The 12281-nt window shown below is 38.9% G+C and overlaps 1 protein-coding gene across 1 annotated transcript in view; it reads left to right on the top strand.

Annotated features, from left to right (window-relative positions):
- NEK1 (NIMA related kinase 1) overlaps positions 1 to 12281 on the top strand; it is a 144723-nt gene that overhangs the window by 104015 nt on the left and 28427 nt on the right. Inside the window, exons 29-30 of the mRNA XM_052645226.1 lie at positions 3927 to 4069; positions 10870 to 11081. Coding sequence (XP_052501186.1) covers positions 3927 to 4069; positions 10870 to 11081 — 355 coding nt within the window. The remainder of the gene's footprint in view (positions 1 to 3926; positions 4070 to 10869; positions 11082 to 12281) is intronic.

The raw sequence follows: 12281 nt of genomic DNA, 5'->3' as shown, positions 1-12281 counted from the left end.
GCTTAGTGTTTACAAGGAATAGATTTTTACATCCTTTATTTTTTAACTTCTATTTTTGTGTAAGGGTATTTCTTTACTTATTGGGTGATCTGGGCTTTGTTGGTACACACAGGCTTTCTCTAGATGTGGTAAGTGGGGACACTCTTCTTGCAGTTCATAGACTTCTTATTACAGTGGCCTCTCTTGTTGCACAGCATGGGCTCCTGGCAGGCAGGCTTCAGTATCTGTGGCACACAGGCTGAGTTGTTCCGCATCATGTGGAATCCACCCAGACCGGAATCAAACCTGTGTCCCTTGCATTGGCAGGTGGATTCCTGACCACCGGACCACCATGGAAGTCCCTACCTCCTTTCCTTTTAATCAGACTTATTTCATATAGACTTTCTGTACTTGTCATGTGGTTGGGTCTTGCTTATTAACCATATGACAGTCATTTAATCAAAGTGGTTGGGTCATTTATATTTAATGTAATTTTTTACATTATCAATATGACTGGATTAAACTTATCATTTTGCTATTTGTTTTCTATTTGTCTCATTTCTTTTTGGTTCCTTTTTTGCTTTTATTCTCCCTTTTTGATTGAGTTTTTTAGTGTTTTATCTCTACTGTTTGCTTTTGGTAGACTTCTCAGTTTTCAGTATACATCTTTAGATTATCATGGTCTCTATTCAAATAATATTATGCCACTTCATTTATAGCATCAGAACCTTACAACAGTACATTTCCATTTCCAGTCTCTTGCCTGTCCTTTGTGGAATTGTCATGTATTTTATTTCTTCATGTATGATAAATTCCATAATACATTTCTATATTTTTGCTTTAAGCATTCTATTATCTTTTAGAGAAAGTGAAAATTATGACAGGAAGTCTTTTATATTTACCTGTTAACCATTCTTCATCACTTACTGTAGAATTTGAAGATATGTGGGTTCAATACATGGGTCAGGAGAATCCCCTGGAGGAGGAAATGGCAACCCACTCCAGTATTCTTGCCTGGGAAATCCCATGAACAGAGGAGTCTGGCGGGCTACAGTCCATGGGGCTTCAAAGAGTCAGACACAGCTGAGCAACTGAGCACATACACATTATTTTTCTATCACTTTAGGAAGTTCGTTAACACCTCTTAGGTAGCCCCGTTGGTAATGAATTTTTTTCAACTTTTGTTTTAAAACATTTTAATTTCACTTTTACTTTTAGGAGCATTTCCGCTAGATCTAGACTTACACTCTCTTCTTGGCTGCATTGTTTCTGATAGGAAACACCATAAATAAAGTGGCGGCTTTCATAAGACAATCGTAACAGAGTATCACTAGAATTGAAAGTGTAACGCGTAAATGATTATTGAAGGTAAATTTGTAATGGGTCAAGATAAAGTAGTTTAAAGATGAGATCTCACAATCTGAGGTACATAAGGATAGACACTAGGTTGCCCAATGGAAAACCTGCTTGTCCTTCCCTCTAGACCTTACTTATCTAATGGGATAGTGAATAAGGGCTTGAGAGAGACCAGATGTGTTCCACTGATACTTTCTCAAATGGGGAGTAGAGTGGAAGACTGATCTCTATAAAAACTTGAGAATTTCTTGCCTTGGTACAGCAAATACAGAGTCAGGGGAAGTATTAATGTACAGTTCACAAAGAGCACAAGTCCTTAAATGTCTTCTTTTGATTTGCTAAACTATCAGTTCTTAGATAATGTCCATAATTTTTGCCTTTGTTAAGTGTTCATGATGTTTTAATGTTTTAATTCCATTTTTAGCCTTGTTTATGGGTTGAAGTGAGCAAATATTTGTAGAAGCTATTTTGAGGGTTTAGTGTTATAGTTGAATTGCAATAGGTAGACGTTAAACAAATGTGCTCATCATGAACAATTTTGTAGTATACTTGGAGAATAATACATAATTTTATATGAAAAATACTACAGATGAAAAACTGAGTTGATAGAATTAAGTAGCATTTCATGTGAAGTTCTAATTAGTGCAGCTAGTACTTAATTCATTCACTTTTTGCATGGTTGTCTTCATTGTCAAGAAAAAATAGAACCAAGGATGAGAAATCTAAAAGAACTGTATTTTTAAAAATGTTTTGAGGTCTTCTAAAACTTTGCTTTCCATAAAAATGAGATCTTCTCACAATCTAAGAGGATTTATAATGGTACCAAATGTTTGCTGCATACATTATGCTACAAAAAATTATGGAAAAAATTAGTCTAACTAGAAATGAAGTAAGATTTCAGGCAACATGTTCTGGATTAGTAGCTATTTTCAGGAGGATTTCTTTCTGTGAATGTCAGAACTATAAAATATTATTGAAACAGTATGAAAAAGATCTAGGAGACTCAGAATTACAGAACTGAAAGTGTTCCTATATAAATTTCTTCTGTATGAAGATGAATATCCTATCTGAAACATTGATAGGCTGTCAGAAAAGACTGTGAATATTAGGATTTTAAATACAGGACCTGTAGGAACTGTTGGATTGATGAGTGTGTAAACCTGTTCCGAGAGGTACATACCACTTGAAATTTCTTTCTAATTCTCTTATTTTGTGTTGGGCTATTAAGTTTATTTTAATGAAGGAAACTAGAATTGAGGTGATTTTACCAGGGCTAAAATTTATATCAGCTTAAAAAATACTGTATCCCTTTGTGTGGTCCCCTTGTATTTAAATATATGATGCATACATGCTGTTTGTTTTTATTGATCAGCATGTATCTGGGTAAACTGTTACTGGCTGCATGTTTTGCAGCCTCTGGGTTTCTAATATACATGGCTCAAACCATTAGAACAACAAAGAAGTCAAGTGTAAATTCTGCTGACAGTACCATTGTTAAATACTTTAACCAGGCAGTATGTATCTGTACCATATTGTACCACATAACCATTTTTTTCCCTCTTGTGTGCTGTAATGTGTAAATTATCTTCAAATAATAGAAATCTATTCTTTTTTATTCTCAAAAGTAGTTTGTACCAGTAGATTTGGCCAAGTACGTACCTTTTCTTACCCAGTTAACATTGTGTGTGCTGCACAGTCTCCCATCTAGTGTTTGGATCTTACCTGGGCCTTAACAGTCATGTTTCAGGTCTTACAGATTCCTGTAGGGTTGACCCAGCCCTGAGACTGACTTCTCTAGATGTGTGTATCATAGCCCTGTCTGTCCTTCACTCTGATCACTCTGAGAGTGCTGGACAGGGGCTATTCCTATTATTCTGGCCGTGTGCAGTACTAATTCACATTTTAAGTACCTCCACTGTGCTGTTCTTTCTCATCTCAGTGTGCTCAGTTCCTCTTCACTCCATTGTTCCTGGTGCTTCTCAGCATGAACATCGAGTGCCTGTCTTTCCAGCCGTCTTTTCTGGTGGGAAGGGTACCACTCGCAGTCCATTGCTCAGGGAGGCAATAGTGGGAACGTCTTTGCTCTAATTGAAGGCCTCTAATTTAATCAGTGTTGACCAGTAAGATAAAGTAATAGAAAGGGCAACCAGTTTGTGTGGGATGGTACTTAGCCAGTTTGGACAAAAGCACACAAAGCATCTTGGACAGTGTACTTTTCAGAAAGTGAAAGGAAGAATCAGCAGACATGCTGTGGCAGAGGGATGGAGAGCTGTGAGTGAGAAAGTCCTGACTCAGCTCCAGCTCCGCTCCCCAGATAAAGACCCTCTGTGACTTGTAAAGGCCACTTCTCAGAGAAACCCAAGCAGAACTCACTCACAGGCTTAGTTTCATCCTTGATAAAATACTGAGCTAAAGTTTAAGAGAAGTAGATTCTCAGCTTAGATTGAGACGCTTTTAGCTCTAAATGGGTGATTGATGCATATATATATATTTAACAAAATTATTACTAGCTCCCATTTTCTAATATTTTCCTCTCATTTTAATTTTCTCACTGTCTCACTCCTAATAAGAAATCTGTTGCTTTTTTTCAGATGTTGCGGACATGTTCACTTCCAGACCTCTCCAGACTGTTCAGAACACTGATGGATGTTCCCACCGTGGGAGATGGACGTCAGGACAATCTTGAAATGGAAGATGAGCATGTTAAGGAAGGACCGTCAGACTCTGAGGACATGTGAGCACAATTACCTTTAGATACCGACTCTAACAGGATTTCTGAGTGTACACATGTTCTAGAGAGGGTGACTCCCCCATACTTTTCAAGCATAATCTGTAGCTGACCTTTCACTACTCCTGTAACTTTTTACAATGTATTTAAAGTACAGTGAAGTAAACTTTGGTATGTGTGTCTGCCTCTAAATGCTGTAACTTAACTTCACTTGAGGAATGTAAGGACATGGTTACCATTGTGTTCTCTGCCATTTTTATTCTTTTTAGTTTTAATTTTTATTTATTAATTTTAATCATTAATTTTAATTTTATTGATTTATTTTTGTCTCTGCTGGATCTTTGTTGCTACACATGGGCTTTCTTTAGTTGTAACAAGCAGGGGCTACTCGTCATTGAGGTGTGAGTACTTCTCATTTTAGTGGCTTCTCTTATTATGGAAATGGCCTCTGCTGCTGCTGCTGCTGCTGCTGCTGCTGCTAAGTCGCTTCAGTCATGTCCGACTCTGTGCAACCCCATGGACGGCAGCCCACCAGGCTCCCCCGTCCCTGGGATTCTCCAGGCAAGAACACTGGAGTGGGTTGCCAGTTTTTTCTCCAATGCATGAAAGTGAAAAGTGAAAGTGAAGTCGCTCAATCGTATCCGACTGTTCGTGACCCCATGGACTGCAGCCTACCAGGCTTCTCCGTCTGTGGAAGTTTCCTGGCAAGAGTACTGGAGTGGGGTGCATTGCCTTCTCCGGGAAATGGCCTCTAGGGACATGGTTTCATTAGTTGTGACTCACAGGCTGAGTTGCTCCACAGCATATGGGATCTTCTTGGTCCAGGGATTGAACCCATGTCACCTACATTGGCAGTGGATTCTTAGCCACTAGACCACCAGGAAGTTCTCTGTGTTATTGGCCCCTGAGCACCCATCACAATGCTTGACATGGCTGGTGCTTCACTGAGTGAATGTCAGCAAGGTGATGACTGTTTGTAGTGTGAGGCCACATGGTGCAGAGACTGCAGTAGGAAACTGGAAAGCACTCACTGCTCTTCCACAGGGAGATGCCAGAAAGCTCTGTCCACACACCTCTGCTGGGTGTGACTCCAAACCACAGCAATGGGGAGTTACCAGGTGGAATAGGGGTGTGTGTATGTGTGTGTGTGTGTGTATATGTATGCATGTATGTATGTATGCACATACTCCCATGTGAGTTCTACATGTAACTTAATTGTTTTCACAAAATTCCCTCCTTATTGATTCCTGATGAATCTTACTTAAGCCTGGAGGAAAATTTAACCAACACTTCTAAAAGCGGCAGGAACTGGCAGTGCTTAGACAATAACACCCTTCACCTCCCCTGATGCCAGTCAGCCTGCTCAGCATCTGACACATGCTGCTGACCTTTTGGGGAAATAAAACCAGAGAGGTTGAGAAGTGTTTTCAAGTCACCAGAAAAGTAGGTTGCCAAATGTTATTGTTTTTATGATTTATTTTTTGATCTTTTGAAATTTCAGTCCAGTTCAGTTCAGTCGCTCACTTGTGTCCGACTCTTTGCAACCCCATGGAATTTAAGTTTCTCCTTTTTACCTCTGCCTTTCCATAGAAAGAATGTATGTTTTGATCTGATTGAAAGCTTGGTACCAGTCTCACAATTTTTCTCCCTATAATTCTTGAGCCAAGAACACTGTATCTGATGCATTTTGGTTTCTGTTTTTGTTTTTCTTAAGGCTTGCCTGTTAGTTTTTTTTTGTCTATTTCTCCCTTATTGCTATTAATATTTTTTATTTATTAATTACAATATTGTGATGGTTTTTGCCATACATCAACATGAGTTGGCCATAAACGTACATGCATCCCCTCCCTTCTGAACGTCCCTCCCCCTACTTCCCCCACTCCTCTAGGTTGTCACAGGGCACCAGTTTTGGGTGCCCTGTGTCATATATCAAACTCCCACTGGCTATCTATTTTACATACGGAAGTGTATATGCTTCAATGCTATTCTTTCAAATCATCCCACCCTGTCCTTGTCCCACTGAGTCCAAAAGTCTGTTTATTATGTCTCAGTGTTCCCACGTTAGATGCATGAAGATTTATAAAGGTTACATCCTTTTGTTGGACTGACCTCTTTATCATCATGTAATGCCCTTTCTTGTTCCTATTACAGTCTTGTTTGAAAGTCTGTTTCATTTAACTCGAGTATTGCTATCCCAGTTTCCTTTTATTTTCCGTATACGTAGAGTATCTTTTTCCATATCTTCACTTTCAGTCTATGCGTATTTTTATATCTGAGAGGTGAGGTTCTCATAGGCAGTATATACATGGCTCTTGTGTTTTGTTTTTGTTTTGTTTTTAATATCCTTCCAGCTACCCTATGTCTTTTTTTTTTTTTTTTTTTTTTTGACCTATCTCATGCATTGGAATTGAGGATGCTGGTTACTCTTTGAAGGGAAGTAACTGGAGGTCTTCTTTAGGGTAGGAATAACATATTGATTGATTGATTGGGGTGTTGCTAACATGGATTGTTCAACTTCTGAAAGTTCATAGATTTTTTAATTTTATTTTTATTTATTTTATTTATTTATTATTTTTTTATTTTAAATTTTTATTTTTACTTTATTTTACTTTACAATACTGTATTGGTTTTGCCATACATTGACATGAATCCACCACGGGTGTACATGAGTTCCCCATCATGAACCCCCCTCCCACCTCCCACCCCATATCAGCTCTCTGGATCATCCCTGTGCGCCAGCCCCAAGCATCCTGTATCCTGTATCGAACATAGACTGGCGATTCATTTCTTACATGATAGTATACATGTTTCAATGCCATTCTCCCAAATCATCCCACCCTCACCCTCTCCCTCAGAGTCCAAAAGTCTAAATTTCTAACCAGAGTTTATCTTTTCAAGGTTGACTTTTGAATTCCTTGGTGGTCCAGTGGTTAGGACTCCACGTTTTTACTGCCAGGGGCCCAAGTTTAATCCCTGGTTGGAAACTAAGATCCCACAAGCCATGCAACATAGCAAGCAAAAAATAAAAGTTGACTTTTTTTCACATAGAGTTCTGTAGATTTTAGCTGGTACCCTCAAAATTTGGAGGAAAAGTCACCTTTTTATCTTTGCTTCAGCTTGGCTATGGTTGCTCTTTAAGCACTTTATGTTGTATTTTTATTAAGCCAGTTGAAAAATAGGGCAACATTTCAGCACTTCTGTGGTTGACAAAATCCTGGGTAACAGTATTTTTCCAAAAAATTTTTGTAAGTAATGAATTTCTATCTGAGTAGCTATAGCTTATTTGTAGATATTCTTTTAATTACTAGTTGATAACAATTTTATTTTCAAATTAAAGTTAGAAGCTTTTAATATTATTTTGAAAATTTGAAAACTAAGTTTTTTCCAAGAAAGCTACTCCATATGCATATAGGGAAATTTCACTTGACATTTTTCTTTGGGAAACAGATTTCTTGATCCAAACTTTATATGGTCATTTATCCAAAAAATCTACTAAAAAGAAAATTCAGGACCAGATGTTAAAGTCCCCAAGACAGTTTTTTCACTGCTCATTTCATAAAAGATCTTAATCTTATTAAAAGGAAAAAGTTGGCTTAAAATTCAGCATTCAAAACACTAAGATCATGGCATCCGGTCCCATCACTTCATGGCAAATAGATGGGGAAACAATGCAAACAGTAACAAACTCTATTTTGCTGGGCTCCAGAATCACTGCAGATGGTGACTGCAGCCATGAAATGAAAAGATACTTGCTCCTTGGAAGAAAAGCTATGACCAACCTAGTTCAGTTCAGAGAGTCGCTCAGTCATGTCCAACTCTTTGCAACCCCGTGAATTGCAGCATGCCAGGCCTCCCTGTCCATCACCAGCTCCTGAAGTTCACTCAAACTCACGTCCATCAAGTCAGTGATGCCATCCAGCCATCTCATCCTCTGTTATCCCCTTCTCCTCCTGCCCCCAATCCCTCCCAGCATCAGAGTCTTTTCTAATGAGTCAACTCTTTGCATGAGGTGGCCAAACTACTGGAGTTTCAGCTTTAGCATCATTCCTTCCAAAGAACACCCAGGGCTGATCCCCTTTAGAATGGACTGGTTGGATCTCCTTGCAGTCCAAGGGACTCTCAAGAGTCTTCTCCAACACCACAGTTCAAAAGCATCAATTCTTTGATGCTCAGCTTTCTTTACAGTCCAAGTCTCACATCCATACATGACCACTGGAAAAACCATACCTTTGACTAGACAGACCTTCGTTGGCAAAGCAATGTCTCTGCTTTTTAATATGCTGTCTAGGTTGGTCATAACTTTCCTTCCAAGGAGTAAGTGTCTTTTGATTTCATGGCTGCAGTCACCATCTGCAGTGATTTTGGAGCCCAAAAAAACGAAGTCTGACACTGTTTCTACTGTTTCCCCATCTATTTCCCATGAAGTGATGGGACCAGATGCCATGATCTTAGTTTTCCGAATGTTGAGCTTTAAGCCAGCTTTTTCACTCTCCTCTTTCACCTTCATCAAGAGGATCTTCAGCTCCTCTTCACTTTCTGTCATAAAGCTGGTGTCGTCTGCATATCTGAGGTTACTGATATTTTTCCCAGCAATCTTGATTCCAGCTTGTGCTTCTTCCACCCCAGCATTTCTCATGATGTACTCTGCATAGAAGTTAAATAAGCAGGGTGACAATATACAGCCTTGACGTACTCCTTTTCCTATTTGGAACCAGTCTGTTGTTCCATGTCCAGTTCTAACTGTTGCTTCCTGACCTGCATATAGGTTTCTCAAGAGGCAGGTCAGGTGGTCTGGTATTCCCATCTCTTTCAGAATTTTCCACAGTTGATTGTGATCCACACAGTCAAAGGCTTTGGCATTGTCAATAAAGCAGAAATAGATGTTTTCCTGGAACTCTCTTCCTTTTTCCATGATCCAGCAGATGTTGGCAATTTGATCTCTGGTTCCTCTGCCTTTTCTAAAACCAGCGTGAACATCTGGAAGTTCACGGTTCACATATTGCTGAAGCCTGGCTTGGAGAATTTTGAGTGTTACTTTACTAGTGTGTGAGATAAGTGCAATTGTGTGATGGTTTAAGCATTCTTTGGCATTGCCTTTCTTTGGGATTGGAATGAAAACTAATGTTTTCCAGTCCTGTGACCACTGCTGAGTTATCCAAATTTGCTAGCATATTGAGTGCAGCACTTTCATAGCATCATCTTTCAGGATTTGAAATAGTTCAACTGGAATTCCATCACTTCCACTAGCTTTGTTCGTAGTGATGCTTTCTAAGGCCCACCTAGACAGCATATTAAAAAGCAGTCTAGTCAAAGGTATGGTTTTTCCAGTAGTCACGTATGGGTGTGAGAGTTGGACCATAAATAAAGCTGAGTGCTGAAGATTTGATGCTTTTGAACTGTGGTGTTGGAGAAGACTCTTGACAGTCCCTTGGAGTGCAGTGGTACCTAGCAAATGTGCATGGTATGTTAGTATGATAATGAAATGGTAAGCTAAATGCTCAGAGAAGGATGATCCAAACGATTAGACACTCTGATGAGATCATGACGTTTGCTTTTCTGTAGCTGCTGCAATGTCACAGTGTAGGTGTTTGTACACATAAGTACAAAATAAAGATATTTCTGCATTAAAAATTATTTTTCTGTTAATGAAAGTTTTATATAAAGTCTGATAATAATATTATTTTAGTTCTTCAGTAAATACTTGTTTGTTTCATTAGAGTCTAAACTTTAAGAAAGGCCTTCATCAGTCTTGTGTTCTGCTTGACATTACTTTTCTGCAAGTTGAAATCCTCAATATGGGTCCCTCATCTTTCAGAGGACTTCGTGCATCTAGCACTCGAATTAACTCTTAGCCTACAGGTTTTTCCATTTACTTGCCTCAAGGAGAGAGAGCAGCTCCTCAGGAATGGAGCTGCTGAGTGCTTCTAGGATCTTGTAGAAGTGAGCAGAAGGCCTAGCACTAAGTCTCGTATTTGTCATTTATTGACTGTGTGGCTTTGACAAGTCACTTGAGCACTTTGATTCATAGTTCTCATGTTTCTAAAGTGAGTTTTGTGTGGATAAAATTTAAATAATAGGATAAACCGCTTTAGAAATTAAGGTATTATATGAATGTAAGATCTTACTTGTGTAAATCAGTTCATTTCCACATTTGTAATTGAATGAAAGTAGAAGGCGGCACAATCCCCTCATCTCCACCCCAGTGAGGTTGGTGCATAGCTCTCATACATCCACACCAAGATTTTACTGAACCTTTAAAACTATATGAAAATAGAATATTTAGTCTGGCCCTTAAATGTTGAAACATTTTTTAAAACTTAAGGAATTAATAATGTTGATAGTTACATGATTCTCTTTGACAAATCAGGACAGCTTTATATAAGCCATCTTTTGGACTTCCCTGGTGGCTTAGACGGTAAAGCATCTATCTACAATGCAGGAGACCTGGGTTCGATCCCTGGGTCAGGAAGATCCCCTGCAGAAGGAAATGGCAATCCACTCCAGTACTATTGCCTGGAAAATCCCATGGACAGAGGAGCCTGGTACGCTATAGTCTATGGGGTCGCAAAGAGTCGGACACGACTGAGCGACTTCACTTCACTTGGCTTATGTATTTCTAGAACATGTGTTGTATACTTTATTTATCAGTTGTGTGAATACTTATTTCCTTTGTTAAATACTACTAATAGGTGTTTTTCAGATCACAACGAGTACTTTTAAGTGGAAAGGAGTGTGTGCATATTGAGTTGAAGTAAAATTTCAGAACAAAGAAAAGTTTTGGTGATATTGTAATTTTTAAATTTCAGTGTGTTTGAAGAGGCTGACACAGACTTACAGGAGCTCCAAGCCTCCATGGAGCAGCTGCTGCGGGAGCAGCCAGGGGAGGACTACAGCGAAGAGGAGGAGTCGGGCTTGAAGACCAGTGATGACGCCGAGCAGGCTGCCAACGGCACGGACGCGGGCGAGGAGGATGACAACCCCAGCAGCGAGAGCGCCCTCAATGAGGAGTGGCACTCGGGTGCGTGGTGGCCCTGACATCGAACAGAGTGTCTCTCTCTGACCTCTGACACGAGCCACTTCCATCCTTGAATAAGGCTGACCCTGCTCTGCATCCCTGACTTTCGTTCACTCTCTTTCTCACAGTGTGCATGCATCATTGCTCCATTTCTTTTCCACTAAAATAAGGCTCAGTGGTAAAGAACCCACCTGCCAGTGGAGGAGACGTGGGTTCCAGCCCTGGGTCAGGAAGATTCCCTGGAGAGGGAAATAGTAACCCACTCCAGTATTCTTGCCTGAGAAACCCCATGGACAGAGGAGACTGGTGGGCTATTATAGTCCATGGGGTCACAAAAAACTGGACATGGGTTAGTGACTAAACAATAACAACAACAAAGTATGGAAATGCTTTTTTGAAGCATTTTTATTCTGTTATCCTTCACTTCTTGACTTATTTTCCTGGTAATAACGATGGTAACTTAATTTTCTTAGCTGTTTGTGTTTTACAAAGGGCTTCCACATATAGTGCTCAACCAGCAGGGTTAAACTAAAAGCAGTTTTTAAAACCTTGATACTTTGTTTTTGATTTGAAAACAGTTCCTTATTCATATCGTTGACCCTAAGATGCACAGAAAAATTGTGTATTTAAACAATGATTTATTTGGGAAGAAGAGAGAATATGAAAAGGAATAATATTTAATTAATTTTTCTTTTATTAGAATTTTTCAAATTACTTTGGTTGAGCATGTACATGACATAAAACTTATAAAGCATTTATAATCCTTTTTAGATGCCTTCCAAGTTTTATGATACGTATCTTAGGTCAGCTGCATGCTCTTTCATGTTTTGCCCCATATTTAATATCAAGTTTTTAAAAGTAGTAGTTAGGATTGGTTGCCTCAGTATAGAATATATGGGTATGCTTTTTCCTTTTTTTTTTTAATTTTATTTTTTTACTTTACAATACTATATTGGTTTTGCCATTCATTGACATGAATCCGCCACAGGTGTACATGAGTGGCTGATATCTCTTAGAATGTTTTTATTCTTAACCTGATTCACTGCTAATGTCTGTGAAAGAAAACATTTCTAAAGTATCATTGTTATTAAAGACATTTATATATACATACGTTGGTTAACTAAATACACAAGTATTATAATGACAGAAACTTTATATTGAAAGTACAAGTAGTCTATCCCAATGACAGTATTCCCTTATCAC

Source organism: Budorcas taxicolor, chromosome 8 (genome assembly GCF_023091745.1).
Source record: "Budorcas taxicolor isolate Tak-1 chromosome 8, Takin1.1, whole genome shotgun sequence".
NCBI classification, from domain to species: Eukaryota; Metazoa; Chordata; class Mammalia; order Artiodactyla; family Bovidae; genus Budorcas; species Budorcas taxicolor.
This window is presented reverse-complemented; position numbering and strand designations above follow the sequence as displayed.